General features: G+C 35.6%; 1 protein-coding gene across 1 annotated transcript; it reads right to left on the reverse strand.

The window, feature by feature from the left end:
- Positions 1-941: 941 nt before the first annotated feature.
- LOC145263247 (uncharacterized) lies at positions 942-15,186 on the reverse strand. Its single transcript, XM_080120330.1, has 2 exons — positions 14,996-15,186; positions 942-6,537 (listed from the first exon to the last, which is right to left on the reverse strand). Exon 2 carries the CDS (start codon positions 5,888-5,890, stop codon positions 4,940-4,942), a length of 951 nt encoding a protein of 316 aa, XP_079976456.1. The 5' UTR covers positions 5,891-6,537; positions 14,996-15,186; the 3' UTR covers positions 942-4,939.
- Positions 15,187-23,274: the final 8,088 nt, after the last annotated feature.

The raw sequence follows: 23,274 nt of genomic DNA on the forward strand, positions 1-23,274 counted from the left end.
AACCCAGGTTTAGTGATATGAAGAATAGATCTTAAATTTTTGTTATATATAAATCAGAACGATAGTATGTGCTTTAAGTTGTAGTATTCTACGCGGTTTAAAAGGAATGATATTTCTAGTTAATATGATATTCATAACGCACTTCAAAATGATAATATGGCTATATATATCAATGAATTAATTCAGAAATCTATAAATATAAAAGCGAAAATGTATGTATGTGTGTTCGCTTTTTCTGTGTGTCTACAAAAGGCTTCTTTCAGAGAAGCGGTCGGTCGGTTCACAACTTTTTATATCACATACAAATCGTAATATCTCACAGTTAACAACGGAGCTCGCCTGTCTATTTAATTTGGTCGCTTTCGGGAAGATAAATATTCAATATTTGTTGCTCGCCGCATGTGGGTTAGTCTTTTTCCTATAACATCTTCGGGGGAAAAAAGTATTCAGCAGTAAATGAATACTATCCCCGCAGTCAAAACTTGACCTCATTTAAAACAGGCACCTGCTAAATCCAACTAATTAAATAAATTCAAACGTGTTTCCATTAGCATCTCGCGGTGGGGCAATGGTTAATATCGCACTTTTTTTTTCACACTTTAATTTACAACTTTGCCTCAACGGTTCGGGTTCGATCCTTATACTTACTTTTTTACCCCCCCCCCCCCAAACACCCGGGCAACGCTGGGTACCCATCGCTAGTCACATATAAAACAAACATATGTGAGCAAACGATATTGTTTTTGCACCAACCTAATGATATTCATAAGTAGACACCATTCTCATTGATTGTAGTAGTAAAAACATGATGGTAATTGATGAGATGTTTAATATCTCAAACCACATTTGTAACAGTATTCAAATATCACTAATAGAAATGTATTAGATCATTCATAATTGATAGGAACGTTCATAATGTTGTATAATATGGAATGTGACTTGTAGATGAAAAAATTCACAAACGACAATGTTGAAAATGTAACAATTCAAAGAAATTTACTTACTTGTGTTTACAAGGTGTTTGAATTATTTATACAAATTTAATATATTTTTTTAGTGTGCCACAGTAGTAAGATCACCATCTTAAATGTCTACCTGATGTATAGAAAAGCGTCAAATGAATTTTAATATTTCATTTACTCTTGAAAAAATAAGTCTTTTATGTATGATACTGTCATCATGCTTTAATCTCCTTTCATTTTCTGACTGTAAGTCTCAATGTATATTTAATTAAATAATAGTATTTTTTTACAAATTATCACGAGTGAAAGGAAATAAATATATAAATGCACAAAAACTATCCATTTAAAATGCCATGTAAACAATATTTTTTTTACATGGGAGTCACCACTTATCAAGTCCTGAAGGCCACTCAGGGATAAGGGTTATTGCGTGTACGGTAATCAATGAGATAGTATTGTAGTAATCATTAGTATTGGGGGTTTTGATAGAGTGTCTTACTTAAAGGCGCGGTTTGTCAGGAGTTTGTTTATGTTGGACTTGAAGACGTCCAAGTTGTAGTCAGGTGGGAAACAGGCAAGCGGCAGAGAGTTCCACTGGCGTGCAGTTCTAAGAAAGAAGCTTTGCTTATGGAATCTACGTTTGGATTTAGGCACAGATAAAGAGTGGGGAAAATTATTGACAGTAGTTTCAGCTAGACGGGTGTTTCTCGTGAAAGATTGGCGAGGGGGACGAGGGATTGGAGCTCAGACGAGCGCCTGCCATGGAAATAGCGATAAAACAAAGACAGGCTCGCAACGTCTCTTCTGTGGGAGAGAGGTTACAGGGTAGAGAAAAGGGCATCCCCCACTAAACCACAAAGTCTATTTTGTACTTTGTCAAGGCAGGATAGGCTGTTTTTAGCAGCTCCTGCCCAGATGTGGCAGCAGTACTCCATCCTTGGACGTACTTGGCTTTTATACAGATAGAGAATTGCATCAGTAGTGAGATATCTTCTGGAGCGGTAGAAGGATCCCACCATTTTCCCAGCATCCATGGCAACAGATTTGATGTACGTGTTCCATTTCAGATACGGAGTTAAGATCAAACCCAGAAGCTTGTCAAAACATGGAGCCTCTCCAAGATGAGAGCCATTCATTTCAACTGATGCCAGATAAGAATCAGAGCGTTGATGATGTAAATATAGAAGCTTGGTTTTGAATGCATTAAAAGTGGCCAGCCACCTCTTCCCCCGTTGTACCACGTGCTCAAGATCAGAGGAGAGAGAATTAGAGAGAACTTTGTCATTTACGGCCTTTGAAATATGAAAATTATTTTTCAATCAATTTCTTTATTTTGATGATTGAATGTACATTTTATAAAGAATGATTTTTCGGTCTAAGATTTCTTGTTTCATTATGATAAATGGTGGTAATGCATGAAACATATACATGTACATGTAAATATATATATATATATACATATATATATATATAAACAATACAGAGACAAAAATGATATTTTGCATTAATAATTTTTTTACTGGCAAAATATTTAAAGTAATAATGAGATTTTATTTTCTTCTTACAGTTTACTGCATTATGTTGTAATTACTGTTGTTGACAAGCATAATTTGAGTTAGCTATATTTAATTATACATTACAATATTAATCATCACATTTTGTAACATAAACACAATTTAACTTACGAATGGTTTTCAAATTTCCATGGCTCATTCTTAAACTTTACAATAAATATGAATATAAATTTGTCGTAATTTAACACTTAATTTATAAACATAAAGACATGTATATGTAAAACATATACCTGCTGTAAGGCTTCCATACATACATACATTTCCATCACTTTCTTTGTGCGTTTGTTTTTTTTGTTTTGTTTGTGCAGTTTTTTCTAAATGAATTTGGCCACTTCAAGTTTTTCTGCATGTCCCTTTTCATTGTGAAATCGCCTCAGGGTCGGATCTCAGGTCTAACAGCACCATTTATGGCAATACGTGTGTGGTCCTAGACAGATCACCGACCCCCAATGTTGTGTGCCGTGTATTTTTCGTTTAACATCTTATCTTCTTATTGCCAGATCATCATTTTATCACTGTCGTTGGCAACACACGAGTCCACAAACTAGAAATATTATAAAACACAAACACAGAAAAAAAGGCAAATACCAATTTTTCACATATATTTGATAGCTGGATCTGAGAGTGTTTCTCCCCAATGTTCCGTTAAGGCTAGGCTCGTCTGTCAGTCGTCAGCTTATCTCGATCTGTTTTTCTGTCAGCTCTAAAACCTATCCATCCGTTGTCCAACACTTCCCACTATCAAGTCCACTCATCGCAAATGGCTGCTAGCTGTCCAATTACTCACTACTCGGCGTTGCAATATCATTCCCCATTCTGGCTACCTCGAAGCTGCCCTTTCTCTCTAAGCATCTCATTGATACACCCGTCAAGTGTTGTTAGTTCCCTTTTGTTATCTGTTGTGTAGGTTTTTATTGTCATTGTCAAATCTAAAGGCTCGATCTAAAAATATGGACAGATTCATTATTTGCTACTTCCCATCTCTTTGTGTATTGTAAGACATTTCCTATCTGTCTTTTGCACCCCCCCTCAGCACTTAGTGACTCATGTCAACTTTATAGTTTCACACACTCACTTCAACCAAGGTTGGCAGTCTCTGTCTTATTTCATATAAATATGCCATGTTTGACAGCAGTATTTTCAAGGAAGGTGGCTGCATGGATTTTATGGTCATAATATATCGTATATTTCTCATTTCCAACAGTTCTTTAAGGTTTATGTTCCAAAGACTTTCTGCTACATTCTATGATTAGTTTTTCATAAATGGTTCAGTAAGCATACTTTCACATACTATCATGTCTTGCTCTGTAGTAGCCGTCACCCAAAATAACAATTCAACTCAGTACTAGGGGGCTCATACTTAATGGGTTTACATATGTTTCAATAATTTTTACTTGCATGTAAAAGAAGAACCACATACTTCGCAAGAATATGATTTTTCTTCATCTTTTTCTTCTAAGGTGTGGGACATCCAACCAGATGTCTGGCATTTACCCCTATTATAGTGAGTCCAATCAAGAGATCTTTTTAGTATTCAAGCTGTCCTTTTCAGTGTAATCGTTTGTATCTCACATGCACGTTTATCATGAGGCACTGGTCTTGTGCAGCCAATATAAAACTCTCTTGGTCATAATGGAGGGATCCACTTTTGAGCTAGTCCAGGGACACATCCCTATCAATATATTCTTGGGATAGTTCAGTCAGTAGGTACTTTGTTTATTGTTGGCCCATTCTTCTTTTTTAATATTATGGAACAGGCTAGCGTATTTTTCTGGCTTTTGTGAGATATTTCAGTGGCAGGCGTGTTTGAGTCCTCTATGCAATTTGTGAGGCCGTTTTTTCCAAAATGAGTGGAAGTTGTGTCATGGAAGTTGTACTACTTGCTTGGTTCTCATGATCTTTAATTTTCATCAGGTTTGAGTTACAAGAATCTTTATGTACTGGTCTATGCCGACAATTGTAGCACTGTGCTGATGGTTGACTTCCGAGAGTTCCATACCTCCTTCTCGCCTGAGTAGATACAACCAATACATGCATTGGTTTTGATAAATTACTTGGTACAAAATAAACATTTCCCTTGTCTTTGTGTTGAGCCAATTTATATCTTTTTGAGGCCAGTCAATAATGCCAAAACTATATGTTAGCACTGGCATTGCAAGTTAGATAATAGCTATAAGTGTATTCATGTCAGTGATTTTCCTTACTCCACATAAATATTCTTTGCTTAGATCCTCTCTTATCTTGGAATGCCAGATGGACTCATCCGAGGTATTTTTATTGTTCCTTTTATACACTTCTCTGATTTCACTAATCTCATCGAGCTGCATGTTTTCAGAGGATATCCTCTTGCCAGCTTTTAGAGGGCGCTTAGCACACTTATCTTGTCCGAGTTTCATTTTGATATCATGTCTGAATTTTGATATCATCAGTATGTTTCAGCATATGCTGTGACAAATTGGCCTTCTGTATAAAGGAACAACCACATATTTCACAAATATGTGGTTTTTCTCCAGTATGTATTGGCATATGCTGCAACAAATGTTGCTTCTGTGTAAAAGACGAACCACATACTTCACAAGAATGTGGCCTTTCTCCAGTATGTGTTTGCATATGACGGAACAAATTTGACTTCCGTGTAAAAGAAGAACCACATACTTCACAAGAATGTGGTTTTTCTCTATTATGTGTTTGCATATGTTGCAACAAATGTTGCTTCTGTGTAAAAGAAGAACCACAGACTTCACAAGAATGTGGCTTTTCTCCAGTATGTGTCCGTATATGTTGCAACAAATGTTCCTTCCGTGTAAAGGAAGATTCACATACCTCACAAGAATGTGGTTTTTCTCCAGTATGTGTTCGCATATGTTGCAACAATTGTTGCTTCAGTGTAAAAGAAGAACCACATACTTCACAAGAATGTGGTTTTTCTCCAGTATGTATTCGCATATGTGGAAACAAATGCTGCTTCTGGGTAAAAGAAGAACCACATACATCACAAGAATGTGGCTTTTCTCCAGTATGTATTCGTACATGCTGCAACAAATGTTCCTTCCGTGTAAAAGAAGAACCACATACTTCACAAGAATGTGGTTTTTCTCCAGTATGTGATTTCACATGACGAAACAAGGATGACTTCCGTGTAAAAGAACAACCACATACTTCACAAGAATGTGGTTTTTCTCCAGTATGTGTTTGCATATGCCGGAACAAATCTGATTTCTGTGTAAAAGAAGAACCACATACTTCACATGAATGTGGTTTGCCTCTGGTATGTGACCGCATATGCTTCAAATAAGTTGACTTCTGTGTAAAACATAAACCACATACTCCACAAGAACGTTGTTGGTCTGCCATATCTGCTTGTATATAATTCAATAAAATTGACTTTTGTATTAGAGAAGAACTAGATATTTCTCAAGAATCTGGTCTCATGTGTGTTCGAATGTAGCAAAACAAAAATCACTTTTCAGTAAAAGATAAACCACATATATCAAAAGAGTTTCGGTTTTTTTTCCTTTTTTTATTTGTTCTTCACTTTTTTTGTTTTTGAAACGGAAAGTTTCCATTACACACAGTAATCTGGCTTTTCTTGAGCCTTAGATTTCATGTGCCCGTTTTAGTTTTAAATTTCAGATAATTTTATAATCATAATCGTGACAATAAACTTGTTGATATTTTCATCTGATTTTAGTTTTAACAATTTACAAAATCTTTTTCTTAGACATGTTGTTTGGATTTTTTTAAAATTTTAGTTTTTTTTTTGCATTTCCGAAAGTGTTCATGTACTTTTAAAATTTCTGCAGATATTTAAATAATAACTGGAGAAAATAAAAAATATAAAAGAAAAAATTGATACTTTTTACCAAATTTCAGCAAAAAAGAGTTACAGGTTTTATAAGAATTCAAAAGAACTTTTTAAATGTTTTTAGACGTTCTTATTCATCAATGACCTGAAGATGAATTCAAATTCAATTCTGGATTTCTTTTTCTCAATGCAGATTCTGCAATTATAAAACAAATTTTAAAAATTACGTTTCATGTATAAAAATTCTGTTATGCAAATTCTTATTAAAAAATCCACAAATTCGTTATTAGTTAATTTTAAAATATGAGTACATATTTATGCAATACTAGTGTATTTACAATATGAATTTCATCTTTCCAGATATTTAACTAAAAAATTTACATAAAAAGTGATACTTTGTATTTAATATATTAGAAATACTTTTTAGAGATGCATTTGTAACAAATGCACCTATTATTTTTTTTAAACAGTTATAGTGAGCATATTTCATTCGCTAGTGTTATTACTGTTTCACAAAATATATGATTTATTAGATAAATATTCTCCATTTTCTCTTATATTATTTCAACTAAGTACTCAATATGTCGAGGCAGAAAAATTTAGGCACACAAGGACATCTGATGAGGTTATTTTAGGCCATGGAATGGACAAATATATCCGACTTGTATGGTTTGCTGCAAAGCGTAATTCTATGTTAATTTTAAGATATTAAGAGAAAATTTGGTTGTTGTTAGAGTATTTTCATAATACAAACCCCACATTCTGCTGCACCATATTTCCTATCATAATTTCCTGTCCAAGATCCTGCTAGAAATAAATCACATTTTTAATCTTCTCTAGTAAAATATGCCTTGTGTTTTTTCCATGTTTTATCATTTCTAATGATAGGCATTAATCTCACATCACCGTCTTCTTGAATAATTGTCATTTGTATTCTAGCACAATATTCCTATCGGAATTCTTGCTTCAGATTCCAAGTAATGCCATATACACACATACACACACACATGTAAAGGATAAAATGTGTGCATGAGGAGGGTGTTTGTATATCTTCTAAAACTTTCAACAGACATGAACAACACTGACAAAATTGGTATCATTTGAAAAATCAGAATGTCAGATGACAATTATCTAAGAATTGAGTCAAAACATAAATTCCGTGCTGGTCACCTGAGTGGTTCTTTGCATGGAGAAGTCAGTATTTGCATCGAAATTTTTTGCAAAGTAATCATATGCTTTGCAATAGCTAAACTTATTTTGAATGCCCACAATGTTGTAAGTCACCGTGGGCATGATGACTTCATCCATTGGCTTTTTTAACCTTCTTTTTCTCTTAGCATGAAAAATTTGAGCCTGGCTACTGTCGCTATTTTTTGCGCTTGCACCAGTACTCACTGCTATTTTCATTTTTTTAGGAGTTGGCTAATTTCTTTTACTTGTTTCTTTGCATACTCGCTCGACTGATACATTTTTAGGGCTCGATTCGTCAATACCCTTTATTCTCCACACCCATGCAACGCCAGATATCTCCACTAATCTATTATATAAATCTCAACTGTTTTTGTGTGTTTGTGCGTATATCTGCCAAAAACTTTCAACACATGCAACAAACACTGACAAAATCAGTATCATTAGAAAGATCGAACTCTCAGATGACAAATATAAAAAAAATTGGACAAAACGATTACTTCTGTGCTGGTCAACTGAGCATTTTTTCCAAGGAGGGTCAGTTCTTGCGTCGAAATTTTTGCAAAGTCATCATACACCTTGCAATGACTAAGTTCATTTTAAATGCCCATGATGCTGTAAGTAATAGTGGGCATGACGGCTAAACTGTTGCTTCTTTTCACCTTCTTAAACTCCTTTATGTTACAAGTTCAAGCCTGCTTGCCTATTACTTTTTTAACACCTCACTCCATCCCAGCTGCCTATTGTGTCTAATTTTTTTTTGTGCTCCCTGCTATTTTTTTTATAGATGCTCAATATACTTAGTACACCATCTCTCTCAACATGGACAATACCGGGTACCCAGGCTAGTTTCGAATATAGTCTATACTGATTGCCTTTATTTTCTTATCTATAGTGGACTATGCAACTTTTTATATTAAACTGGTGTGCTTCACTATGGCCTGAAAACTAGGAAAACAATTTGGTTGTTTTGGGCGTTGTTTATTGCATGTAACATCGTTTTCTGCTGTTCTATCTACTAGTAGAAATTTTAAACCTACAGTTCAATGTGTATTCATTCTTCTTTTTGTATTTGAAAAAAAGCACTGTATTCATAAACCGATTACATTAATGCTGATAATTTGAAGTAGCACAAGTAGTCGATTGCAACTAAGCAATTCTATTTGTTCAGTTAAACACAATCTGTTCCTGCCTCTGCCCAATGTTTCCTTCCTTTTCCAGTATACAACATCATAAAGAATAATTATAAATTCATTAAATGTACTTTCTATATCTATTGTCATAGAATACACTGCTTAACTGTTGTAATACAATAGTATATCTTTCATGAGTATGGGACAATGCCAATATTTTCTTGTATACAGCATCATAAAAAAGTACTGTAAATTTCTTTATCCCAGGCAGATAAAAATAAGATAAAAATGATTTAAAAATCTAAATGTAAAAACTCAATGAAAAATTTAATAAAAAATAACTAATATTTTAATTAAAAATTACAGGAAATAATGAGGAAAAAGTTGAAGGAAAAATAATTGCAAACAACTCAATGATTAAAGTAATTTAGAAACAGGAATTGAACATGGATAAAGAATGATTGAAAGATAAAAAGCAAATGATCGAAAAGTGAATAAAAATATATAAAACTATGAATAAGAAAAAAAGGAAATTAAGAAGAGAAAAATCCAGGTTGTCCTCGACGGTCGTACATCTAAACAATATGATATAAATGTGGGCATGCCTCAGGGGTCTATCCTTTGACCTCTATTATTCCTAATATTCATAAATGACCTTCCTGACAAAATTGCCTGAGATGGGTATATATGCTGATGACACCACACTCTATAAGAGGCAGGACAGGAAAACAAATGAACATATAACTAAAGATATGGCAGAAACATTAGAGGATGACCTCCAATCTGTATTGGAATGGGGACAAAAATGGATGGTCACATTCAATGCTGCCAAGACTAAACTTGCTTCCTTCAATAATTACTAGAAACCTTCTCTACCACCAATAGCAATGGCCAAAGACTCTTTATCTGAAAGTACATCTTTTAAACTCCTTTGCCTAACGTTCACAGGAAACATTAGTTGGAACAATTACATTGAGAACATCGCCAGGACCGCTTCAAAGAAGGTAGGCTCTCTCTACTGTGCTAGAAAACTGCTAACACGTGAAAGTATCCTGTACCTCTACAAGACCACCATTCGCCCATGTATGGAGTATTTTTGTCATATTTGGGCTGGTGCATCTGTTGCTAGTCACTGCCTCCTAGACAAGGTTCAAAAGATAGTCGTCAATCTGATAGGTCCTAAACTGTCATCTAACATCTAACCTTCAGCCTCTGTCCCATTGACAAAATGTTGCATCCCTTTGCCTGTTCTACAAGTACTTTAATGGTGAATGCTCTGACGAACTGCAAGCACATGTACCCCCACGACGTAAATACCCCCGACAAACCCGACAAGCAGCTAAATCCAACCCCTTCACAGTAGAGATCCCTAGATATAAGAGAGCTTTCTACTCTAGTAGTTTTTTCCCCAGAACCCCTAGACTTTGGATTCCCTTCTGGGTTCCTGCTTCACCAACTGTACTGACATGCAGAAGTTCAAGTGTAATGTGAACCGACATCTTGCTGTCCAACTCCCTACATAGTACCCCAGCAGCTGTTGCCCCTGATAGTACATGAAAGAGGCAATGTGCCTTGTTTGGGGTGAAAATGTAATAAAAAAAAGGAAGAATTAAGAAAATAGGAATGAAAAATAGGAAAAAAATTAAGGAAAAAAAATGAAGGAAAGTAATTGAAAATGTACGAAAATTTTTTTTAAATATATATATATAAAATGATTTAATAAAAAATGAAAATGAATGGATAATGAAGCACTTGCTTGATTCAATAAACAAAAAGTAAATGAAAAATGAATGAATAAACTCACTTAATATTTATAAAAATTATTAAAACTATAAGTAAAAAAAATGAATGAAAAATGATAAACATGTATCTCATTATTTCTGAAACTATATTACTTTCATATAATAAAATTTACTAATATTAAATTATCATTATTATTATCTTTTTTTATGAATAACTGTTGTGGCTCTGGAGGGGGCATTATTGAAAACACAGCCATGTGGATGAGTTAGAAAATGCAAAAGTGCTAATTATTTCAAATACCTGATGTTTTTACTATGAGTGGCATTGTCAAAAGACTGACACTATATGCAAAGTTTAAATTTAATTAAAAGGCAGACATTGAAGAATCATGTACTTAAGTAAGATACATAAAAAGTCAAAACCATATTCATAAGGAAAGTAAAAAAGTACATTATTTTCTGTGCACACAGAAAAAAGAATTCATAAGAAAATCAAAGCAAGTCACCATCAAGCTCATGTTATCAATGCAGAGTCCTGCATTGTGGTAAAGACAGTCCATATTGAACAAAAATCTGCTTGACTTGTGATGGAATTGGACATACAAACTTCCTTTGTAGAGCAAATAACAAAAATAAAAATCTGCTGTAAAGCACTAGAACAAACGAAAAATACAATAAAATATATGTGTTTGTGAAAATATTAAATAAAAACGTAAAGTTTCAGTTAAATTCGGAATCAGAGTTACAAATCATAAATTTACATACATTTAGGAGATTAAATAAACCTACCATGCTAAAGTCTTGCGAAACGGCAAGAAAATGACTCAGTTTTAAATAAATTTTGAAGATAAAAAGTGTTTATGTAAAAACATCACATAAAATCTTTTGGACACAGATTAGATGCAGCAATTAAATTAGTAAGAATTGCCTATATTTTGAAAAAAAAGGAAACTAACGATAGTGTACAAAAATCTCAAGTAAGTATGAAACAAAATTTTCCCTAAAGTTTTCCCATCCCAACTGGGAAAATCCACAAAATATCAGCCAGATTAAAATGCTAAGATAATACACAACCAATATTCAAGAAAAAAAGAAATGTGCCGTTCGCTTCATTTGAGAAAATTAATGAGTTTGAAAGTCTCCACCATTCGCCCATGTATGGAGTATTGTTGTCATATTTGAGCAGGTGCATCTGCTACTAGTCTCTCGCTCCTAGACAAGGTTCAAAAGAGAGTTGCCAACCTGATAGGTCCTGAACTGTCATCTAAGCTTCAGCCTCTGTCCCATCGAAAAAAATGTTGTATCCTTCTGCCTGTTCTACAAGTATTTTAATGGTGAATGCTCTGATACACTGCAAGCACTTGTGCCCTCACGACATAAACATCCTCAACAAACCCAACAGGCAGCTAAATCCAACCCCCACACAGTAGAGATCCCTAGATGTAAAGGAGCTTTCTACACTAGTAGTTTCTTCTCCAGAACCGCTAGACTTTGGAATTCCATTCCAGGTGCCTGCTTCCCCAACTGTACTGACATGCAGAAGTTCAAGTGTAACATAAACCGACATCTTGCTGCCTAACTCTCTACATAGTACTCCAGTAGCTGTTGCCCCTGACAGTAGCCCCCTACACGAAAGTGGTAATGTGCCTTGTTTGGCGTGAAAATGTAATAAAAAATGTTTGTTATAACCGTCATTCTATGAAAAGCTGCATTCTGTCAATGCGCAATATCTATACTAGTCTATATAAAAACGAAGTCAAAAGAAATCTGACTTTATGCTGACTTCAGCATAAGTTTAAATTCAATGATAAAAGACCCAGTTCCTAGCCCTGAAGACGTTTTCACTAAGCTAAAGGGAGTAAAGGTCTTCCCTAAAGTTTATCTGAGTGATGTGCACATTGAAATTCCAGTTCAGAAAAATAGAGTAAATTTGCTTTTTATTAAGATCAATAAGGGGTTATTCAAATTCGTAAGGTTAGCTACAAAATTCAAAGATGGGGGGGGGGGAGTAGCGAATCATTACAAGACATTTATTCCCAATATACACGACTTACGGAGTTCCACTGAACGAGCTATTAAAAATGACAAGTGTGAAAATGGACACCTTATTGCCAAGAGGCATTCTATAAAAAAATAACCTGACGTCTGATCTTTTCCTAATGCACTCTTACCCAAGACTAGACATATAAGTCGCTAGCAATGCAAGCTCATATAGTATAGGGGCCTGTATTTTACACTGGCAGAAAAACATTAATCCCTGATCGAGAATGAAACCCTTGCTTTTATGTGAACAGTTTCACTTATATTTACCTGTACGATTCTTTATACTGCAGATCAATCATAAACCTCTCTTGATCTTCTTTTGGTCAGAGAGAGAATGTTACTAATCTATAGAGCAGTCTGTGAAGATAAGGTACTATTCTGCTGAATTACAATTTTAAGATATAGTACTTTTCTAAGCAGATTGGACACACAGACAGACTTTCAAGGTTGGTCCCATGACTTAGTGAACTGAACCTCTTGAGGACTCGGCAATTGCTTCTTTAGATCCTGATAGTAAAATTAAAACCATATTATGTAATAGAATAAGAAACCTTCTGGTAAGGCCACATGAAATTAAATGTAAGCACAAAAAGACGAATTTATTATGCTACAGAAATAGAAACAAAGACCAGCAAATACTGGAGATTTTATGTTTTAAAACGTTTTATTCTACAACGAAAAAACATTACAAAAACGATTGATAATGTGTATGAATATACACTGGCAGATAATGGATAAAGACATCAAAAGATGGTCGGTTCATGTAAGGGCTGTGTTTTCATAACTCTCCAAATACTCAAAAGCCAGCACCCAAAACAGACAAATAACTCTAGCTTTCTCATCTACCACTGTTAATACCAAATATCTTATTTTTATTTCTTTTTTACTTTTCAAAATATAATTAAAGTTTATTTGTTAAAAAGGGAAAATTCAGCTCACACAAATGATCACTTTGGATTGGAATGAAAATATAAATTGCTTCAGTCCAGAAAGATTTTTCTGTTAATGATTGAGGACAGAAAAGATAAAGTATAGTATCAGAACAGATACTATACTTTAACTATAATTCTATTATGGAAAAGTAAAAAAAAAAGTGCAAATAAACTCAAAATAAAATTATTAAAATATTTAAAACGTACAAAAGGTTAACAATTAAAAAAAAAAAAAAAACACCCGTATTCAATTTTACAATAATCAGAGCAGACGATTTTTTTTTCTTATTCCTTAATTATAAAAGGTATTGGTAAATTTTACTTATTTTAGACAAAATCTTGATTATGACTTGTGGCGAGCATATTACAACATATAAAAATATAATTTAATTGTTAAAAGTTACAGAGCAAAATATAAAACGTCCTAAAAACATACCGAAAAATAAAAAGAAACTTTTGATGACGATTGAAGACACTTGAGATGGGCTGAAAAATCAATCTTAGATCCTGTTTCCAACAATTTAAAACGGACATAAATTCTATCGTGCAGAATTGATTAAAAAAATTAATAAAAAAAAAACATTAAAAAAAAATGAATCCTTCATATAATGGCTTTGGTGACCTTGAACCTGACATTTATTAGTAATAATTTTATCGACTTTTTTTAATAGCATTTTCTATATATATATATTTCAATATTCATAAACAGTAAAACTTATTAAAAAAGTCGATAAAAGTGAGACATAAACAGTAAAACGTCGTCATTTAAAAAGAAAATGCTATTTAAAAAAAAGTCGATACTGTTTATGAATATTGAAATAAATGAAATTACTACACATTTATTAATTATAATTTTATCGACTTTTTAAAAATTACTAAACATTTATTAATAAAAAAATGGGTGCTAGTGCACTTATGATTCGCGCTATATGATATATATATATATATATATATATATATATAGAAAATGCTATTAAAAAAAAGTCGATAAAATTATTACTAATAAATGTGTAGCAATTTCATTTATTTCAATATTCATAAACAGTAAAACTTATTTTAAAAAAAGTCGATAAAAATTCATGATCGTTTAGTTACTATGGCAACTCTAAAACATGTCCTTTGCTCATGCGTAGGGAGAAGTCAGTGTTTTTTTATGGTGTTCGGCAGGGAACTCAAATCGCGACCAGCACAAAAAAAAAACAATTTGTGAAGATTTAAATGATATTTTATTATTTTTTTATATTTATTTTGAGATGTGAAGCCGGCGATTGTTTTTTCTTTTACTAGTAAAATTCACTTGAAATCATAAACATTAAGAAATCTCTTTACTTCATTTAAATATTTTAAATATTTTTTTAGGTAAACGATAAAATAATTGTTGTTTTCCTAATTTATTAATCATTATTAAAAACAAAATAAAAACATTAAACACAATCAACAGCTAAAAATCTCCCATAAAACAGTATTTTGTAAGTTTGGAGTATGTTCATCATGATTATTCGTTTAGTAAATGTAATTATCTCCCTTACACTTTTTAACGTATTCTGTAAATGCGAGAAAAAAAAAAAAAAAGAAAAATAAAAAAATAGATATTAAATTCATGAAGTAATACTCACTTTTTGTTTTATAATCTGCTCGATTGACTTTAACAGCTTTTATAAAAGAAACGATTTTTTCAAATGTGAATGACTACAAACTGAAATTAAAATTCAAGATGGCGAACGGAAGAACAAGTACGCAGAAATGAATTGAAGAGGAAAATTAAAAAGGAAATTATTTTGAAATAGAGCCGATATCTTTGGTGAATATCACGGATAAAATTAGTATTAATTTATTTATCTCAACATTTTAATATTTACATGAGGGGAAAAAAGATTACAAGCTTCGTCTTCATTAAATTGGTGTTAACTTGAAGCAAACGACAGTTCAAGATCAGGTATTTGTGATATTTGTTCAGCCTGGAGAAGCCATACCCCTAGACCAATAGACCATCATATTTGGAAAGAGATGACTTTTTAGGAAAGAGGGGTTTCACTCTAAACTGACCTTTATGGAAAATCGTAACTTACCAGGATAGCTTTGGAGGGTTGGTTCGCTTGACAAAAAAAAAAAAAAAAAATAAAATAAAAATAAAAATGCAACTAGTAGTTGCTTTTATACTTAATGATCATGCGTGAGTAACACAAATTCTACGACAATACCAGACGCATTAAAAGAACCGTGGATATAAAAGGAGGGTGAGTAGGAATAATGGATGTTATGTAGATCAGATCAAGCAAGGCCCATAACCCCATATGCAGCTTATGCATTTATTGCATATGAAAAGATCGTCACTCGACAGCTATGCTCAGATAAAATGGTTGACGAGATTTTTCTAGAGCTGCAACGCTAAGCTCGGTTTAATGGGTGACCATTACCTAAAAGTTGGTTGAATTCGTTTCGCAATTATGGCAGTTGATTAACACACACGTCGAACTTCTAATCACACTGATGCAGTTGATACACACTGTCGTCGATCTTCTGAAAATGCTCCTTTTATTGTCCAAGCATTCGTCATCAGCCAATCGGCGGCCAGAAAAACAGTCACATGAGGCCTGACGTCATCGCTCAATAATTTTACAAAAACCACAGCCGCCATTTTTAATTTCTGCCCTCCCTGTGATCCTCCCAGCAGGTAAGACAACACGCGCAGACATGTGGTCACTTTCTTCCTTCATTCTGTTCGACTTTACACATCCCCCTAGTCTCAAGATCACACATGCGGCATTGCAGCCGCGGTCGTTTGTTACGAGCACTCCTACGGAGGGGGATTAGCTGGACTTCTTCATCTTCATCAGAGCTGCTTCGGTCAGTGTCCACAGTCCTACTATCCGGCTGCGTTCCATCTTCATCCGAGATCTCAGAAAGGGTAACAGACCTGTTGCCATTAACGTTGCCAGCAGTCCTTCCATCAAGCTGGGCTCCATCGTCATTGGGCTCTCAGAAGTGGTGCTGGAACTATCGCCATCTGTGCTGAGGTTCTCAACCATGTCATCACGGCAATGGGGCATAGGTCGGATCCACATTTCATCATTGGATAATTCATCACTTTTGCTGTTCGCCATTTGGTTTGTATCAAGGGCAGGCCGGATATCCCTCACATGCCGGGGAGTACCATCAACCAGCACTGCCTGCTCACTAATTATGCCGGTGATCCGTTCTCTTCTGAAACTAGTCATACATCGGTTATTGGGAGGCCTTACCCAGACGGTGTCCCTTAACTTGTACCGTCCTTGCATCCTCTTCTGATTAAGCAGGCAGGCGGCAATGCCCTTAACACGCACTCGATAGCAATGTATCGCATTAGTAGGTGCATTTTCAGCAGCCGCGTCATCCTTTGGTGTTGTATTGTACCTATATACTGCCTCTGCAATCGTACATTGCTTCCTTGCTGCTATCCTCTTCACACTTCGGTGGCACCGCTCCACTATACCGTTGCCACTCGGTACATATGCACACCTGTGTGTAAGCCGGATTCCCCACTCGTCTATGAAACGCCTGAATTCTCCGCTGCAAAAGGCTGTGTCGTTGTCAGTGAGAATCTCTTCAGGTGACCCCCGCTCGTAAAATATGGACTCTAATTGACGGATGACTCTAGCCGAGTCCTGTCTTGTTAATAGTCGCCAGATCGCAAACCTCGTTGGTTTGCAATCGATCAGTGTGAGGAAGTGCTGACCACCATAATGTCCATGCCCAGTCGGCTCCAATTCTTGTCGACTTCACGCCGACCTTTCTGCCATTTGGTGGGAGCAGGGTTGATTGACTGGCATATTTGGCATTCCTTGACCACTGCTTCTACTTTGCTTTTGGACACTGACGGGCTGGTTAAGTGTACGAAATAATATGTCCGTCTCACTCGGGGGTGTCCACTGTCATGGTATACCTTCTTGAGTTTATCCGTCTCCTCAACAGAGGCAGCACATAAAGACCCTGGTTCGGCTTCTTTCTTCATTGTGTCGAACCATCTCTGGGGCACACAGGTAAGTCTATCAGCAAGATTGCAGGTTGAAGTGATAAGCATCGCATTCACCGATAGGTCGTACTTTTCCACCAACTTCCTTACTGTCTCCAACCTTCGTCTGATTAGCATTTCGGTAGCCGCTTTGGTGCGCACTCTCATTTTGCCTTTTAGTGTGTCAACTATCCAGTGGTATATGCACAGCGAATCTGTGTGTATGCATAATTCTTTGACTTTCTACTGGAGTGTCAAGTTTATTCCTTTTATTACCGCATCCAACTCTGCCAGGTTGATGTGAGCAGCATCACCCATTTGTCGCAACCAGCAGGCGTCCTCAATCACAGGCCCGTTCATCTCCAATAGCACCCCAATTGCGAGGGAGCTCGCATCTACCTACACATTTAGCCTGTCTCCCTGGACGCACCAATCTCCTTTAGCGGGGTCCTCTTGCTTGACTCTTGTGATGGTCTCCTTCACCATGGGCAGGAACAGATTGTCCACCGTTTCGTCATCCCAGCCTTTGGTAACTGCACTCGCCCTCCTCTTCATGATGGCTGTCGCGGCCCGAGTCTATCCACCTACTGGTAAGTGTCCCACCAGTTTTCCACACAGGGAAAATATAGCCCGCCTCGTGAGGACATGGGGTACTTCAGGAACTGCAGTTCCGCGCCCCCACTTCAAGGTCCCTCGTTCCTGTTGAATGCTCAACCCCAAGACACGAGCGCCATCCTCCAAGTGTTCTGGATCCTTACACATCAGTCCAAGTTCGGCTAGCTTGGCCCTCACATGTGATGATGGCACAATGTCTTGATTCACGTATATGTCGTCAAGGTATGCTGATGTCCCCTCTTTTACGGTCTTATCCTATGACAATACAGCATTGACGATCGTCTTCATTATTTGGGGCGCAACGTTCAGCCCAAAGCCCAGTCTTGTGAGACAATACCTCCTACCAGTAAACACTACCGTCTGAGCGTGGTGTTATCAGCATATATACCCATCTCACAGACAATTTTGTCAGGGAGGTCATTTATGAATAATAAGAAATAATAGAAGTCCAAGGATAGACCCTTGAGACACTCCCGCATTTTTATCATATTGTTTAGATGTACGACCGTCGCGGACCACCTGGATTTTTATCTCATCTCAGAAGAATTTAATTATGTTATGTATTCGTCCAGTGATACCATATGATCTGATTTTCTTGAGAAGACCTTTATGCCATACCCTGTCAAAAGCCTTAGATATATCTAGAGCTACCGCTCTGCCCTCCCCCGCTTTGTCCAGTGAACTGTATATACGTTCAAAGATTACAGTTAGGATGTATTCTGTGGAACGGACTTGCCTAAACCATATTGTTGGTCGGTCATAAGTTTGGCATCTGTAAGATGATGGACTAGAGCTTGGTGAATTATGGACTACAATATTTTGGCGAAAAGTGGGAGGAGGCTAATGGGGCGGTAATTTACTGGGTCAGTTCTTTCACCAGAATTCTTGAAAACTGGTAACACAGAAACAGTTTTCCAGCAGTCAGAAAAGAAAGATTCATTAAAGCATTTGTTGTAAAGTTTGGAGAGAACTGGAGCTGCTTCGGTAGAGCACTTTTTTAATAGCACAGCCGGATGAGATCAGGTCCACATGCTTTTGAAGTTTCAAGATTTTTTTATGATAGCATGCACCTGAGAAGGGGTGATTTTCAGATCGTTTAGTGTGGCGTCTGTCCGCAAAGGAAAGTCAGGGAGGGGGTGATTAGCAGGGTCCAGTGTGGAGTTGGAGGCAAACCGACTGGCAAGCATGTTAGCCTTCTCGGTTGCTGAGCAAACAACCTCATGATTGTTGGATAGTCATGGAATTGTTGAGTGTCTGTTATTTACTACACTGTTGTAGATTTTCCAGAAATCACGAGTTCCTAATTTCTGTGCTTCGATGCGTTTTTTGGTGGTTTCAGTAAATTCTCTCTTAGCTGTTTCTTTGTTACAGTTACTTCTGGCTTCTCTATACTTTTGTCTGCTTGAACAAGACTTATGTCGGTTAAATCTGTGGTACGCATGCTGCCTTTGCGCAATGTCAGCTGCACAAGTAGAAGTAAACCATTGGGGAGAGTGGAGCTTATTATAAAATTTCCGCATGGGAACATGAGCTTCAAGTGTCGTTTTGAAGCATTCACTGGTTTCATTTGCGCACTGTTCAGCAGGAAGAGAAATGATATTTCGCCATAGGGCATCTCTGATGAGATCCCTGATGGCTTCCCAGTCAACCTTTTTATAATATCTCGTTGTTTTGAGCAATGGCTCTTCAATTTTGGCTCTAGAGTTTAGGGCGATTTCAACCATTATCACTGCATGGTCAGCGTTCCTAAGTGAGCTGTTGGCATTCGTTACACAATCATCGGGATCTATGGTCAGAAACTGATCTAGAAGTGATGCGCGTTTTTCTTGCTGCTCTGGGAAACGAGTTGGAAATGTAACCATAGGGAATGAGAAGCTTCTATCTCTCTTTGCTTTGTACATAACTGAACAACAAGTAGATGGATTGCAACGAAAAAAAAAGGAAAAAAGGAAAACCGGTTTTCATCAAACAGAAATGGAATCCTGTCGTCTTTTCTAGGGCGACAATTTTTATTGTTTCACAATGTAACTGTACATAAACAGCTTTTGGGGTTGATCTACTATTGGGGATTGAAGTTAAAGCATGTTTTGGAGGCTTGGACAGTATTTTAGCTTAATGTATTATTGTAGTAACAAAGAATGAATTACATCATAGAAGTGGGCAAACAGTCACCTTCGCAGCAAACTTTCTAACAGGGTTAAAAAATATACGGTATCGTCGAATGCGAGAGCTGCCTATGAGAATGAGCTTCTATAGTGGCAGTGAAATGGATGACTTTTGCTATATACAGAAGAAGAACCTATTCTACCTAAGGTAGTAATTCTCTTAACAGTCATGCAGTAACAGAAGCAGAAGGTGCGTCCAGTGCTTGACTACTGCGAATTGGACGGGTTTAGGATGCTTTCACTGCTAATGCAGAAGTGTGCGTACAGAAACTTGGTGGCGGCGACAAGGGGTCAATGTGTCACTTCTGGATCTGCAAAATGCATATCTTTAAATCCATGTGGACAAGGTACTATAGACGTTTCAAACGGTGATTTTTAGGGACTTGCACTGTTGGCTTACACTGTTGGGATTTGGGTTGAATTTGACACCACTTATTATGAAGTTCGTTATAGACGCTATCCTTAAGTTGCAAATAAAATTCCAAAAATTCCTGATAGATTGATCCGTCTGCGTGTCTTTTCTCTTAGCAGCAAACTTGTAGGTCACTTCCCTCTGTGTGGATTGCTTAGGGTAATAGTTGCATTTATCAAGCGCCCGACAAGTGGCTTGGATGATAGGATCAACACCCTTTATTTCTGTCACACATTAGCAGACTCTGAATAGAGTACAAAATGTAGATTTCGTTGGAGAAAACTGGTGTATAGACGACAAAAATATTACAGTATTGATGGTGCAAGCTGTAGAGCTACGGTAGTGATATTGGAAGCAAATGGGGCTGTCATTGAGGATGCAACTTATAGTCCTAAACACATTAATCCAACTAATATCCTAAGCACATTAATCTAGCTAACATCCTGTTCGCTGGGAAAAAGTGAACTCAGCGTGCATAAAAACTGAAGCAGGTTTGCAATGTGCTTACGCTACCATAATGGTAAGAATTTTCTATCTATCATCGACTGTGATCTCTCTAGATTTGCAATATGACGACTACTGCGTTGACAAGATACGACCACTATTATTCATCAGTTGGAAAATATTTTTCTTGTGTGCAGCCTGTGGATGAGATTACTTGCTGACAATGACGCCTGTCACCAGCAACGACTTTAGTGAATTTGCGAAGAATTGAAATGAGCATTTGCGGTTTTGCTGCGCCTACTCGCCGAGTGTAAATGGAATTGTAAAACGATGTCATAAGGCCGTTAAGACCATCACGTCCAGAAAGAATTGTAGGATATTGGAGGCGGTCATCTCAAAGAATAACGTTTTACCTTCCAGTGCACTTTTATTTGGACATACTATCTATATACTATGTAGTACATAGATAGCATGTCCGAATAAATGGCGTTTAGGCTAACCCGCTGCCTAGACCAAAAGTGACTAAGAGTAAATATAAAAATGAGACGCCATTTGCGTTAAAGCCCCATGCAGCAGGTGCACGACAAAATACAGGAAAGATCGTGTTACTGAAGTGGGCAGCCCACCACAGTGTGTTAGAACTGATAGAGTGCCACGTCACATTAAAGACCTACGGCCAGCAATACAGACACAATTATCATCGAGTAATGAAAGCAATTCTCTTCTACTAATGTTGATATGTTGTAATTAAGGATTCTGTCTCATTTATGATAAAGACAAGGTATACCTTGAGACAAAAATCATAATAAAATTAATTCGTAGATTGTTGTATAACCTTGTGGTAAACATAACCGATCAATAAAATTATTTATTATTTGTTGTCAAAGTTGTGAAATGATTCTTTATTGTAAACATTTTTTAAGGTTGTTCATATAAAATAAATGTATTAAAGTTATTAACTATAAAGAATGTAGTATTCTTTCTCTGGTAGCATTACTTAAGGTAAAAATATTAATTTAAATTGAATTTTAAAAAATGAAAGGTTAAATAAAACTTTTAAAATTAACAAATGAAGGGACATCTTGGACAACTGTTGAAAGTTTATGAACACTCATTATTTCTTTTTTGTTTTTTACTTTTTGCGGAATATATTAAAATTTGCATGGATTTATTTCCGGTGTATATGCAATGTTTGAAGGTTGTTCTTTTGGCAGAATTTACTTTTATACGCCTACGTGACGTGCATAATTTTTATTTTCAAAAGCCTTCTAAAACAGGTTTACAGTTTGACTTTGTTGTGTAAATGCATATAATTGCATAAGCGTAGGCTGAATGAAAACTCGTCTCCGGAAAAATCGTACCCAGAAAACCCATACCCGAAAATCTAGGTGTATCAGAATTTTTGTAGGAATTTTTGACACCCCTAACACGAAACTGCGAATAAAATATAAAAATCTCGTAATTTCTCTGTTAAAAGTGGGTTGATTATTTTCTTTATGGATTATACTTCCAAAATAAACTATTAAAGTTGTATAAAAAGTAATAGAAATATTTTTTTTAACAGTAATGAATTTTTCGAACTCAATATTTTTCAATTTTTAAACTTTAAAAATCTATCAAAATTTTTCTATTGATTCTATTTTTTACGATATTTTCAAGGTCAATGTGAAATTTTATGTTCTTTCCAATAAACCGAATATAATATTTTAGACAAACGTTTTTTTTTTAAATTCACGCCCCCTCTCATTTTCAAGTGTCTATTAAAAAGTAAATAATTAATTTACTCACCGAAAAGTAAATAATTAATTTACTCACAAATTGAAGAGAAAAGGTCAATAAATAATATATTTAAATTTAAAACAAAACAAACGTAGTGTTTTTTAGAATTTTACCTGTTAAGTTTGAAGTTTAAACCCCCCTTTTTTTAAACCACGTTATTTGTTTTTTTCTTTTTTTATAGGAACCTTGGTCCTTGCTCCTTTAATTGAAAAAAAATAGGGCTTGATTACATTTTTCGAGCAGTTATAAGCTTGGAAAGACAGGGGGTCGAATAATTCACACCTCCCATTTTGAAATGTCTATTAAAAAGTAAATAATTAATTTATGTGCCAAAGTTTTATATATCACAAATTGAAGAGAAAAGGTAAATAAATAATATATTAAAATTTAAAAAAAAGAACTGTTTTTTTAGAATTTACCTGTAAAGTCCGAAGTTAATTATTTGCTTTTTAATAGACGTTTAAAACCTTTTTTTTAAATACGTTGTTT

This window comes from Euprymna scolopes, chromosome 38 (assembly GCF_053919585.1).
Source record: "Euprymna scolopes isolate OS-2025 chromosome 38, ASM5391958v1, whole genome shotgun sequence".
In the NCBI taxonomy this organism is placed as follows: Eukaryota; Metazoa; Mollusca; class Cephalopoda; order Sepiida; family Sepiolidae; genus Euprymna; species Euprymna scolopes.

Bases quoted from the DNA above. Each gene is read 5' to 3' on its own strand.
- LOC145263247 (XM_080120330.1), bottom strand. From the start codon at position 5,890: ATGGCAGACCAACAACGTTCTTGTGGAGTATGTGGTTTATGTTTTACA.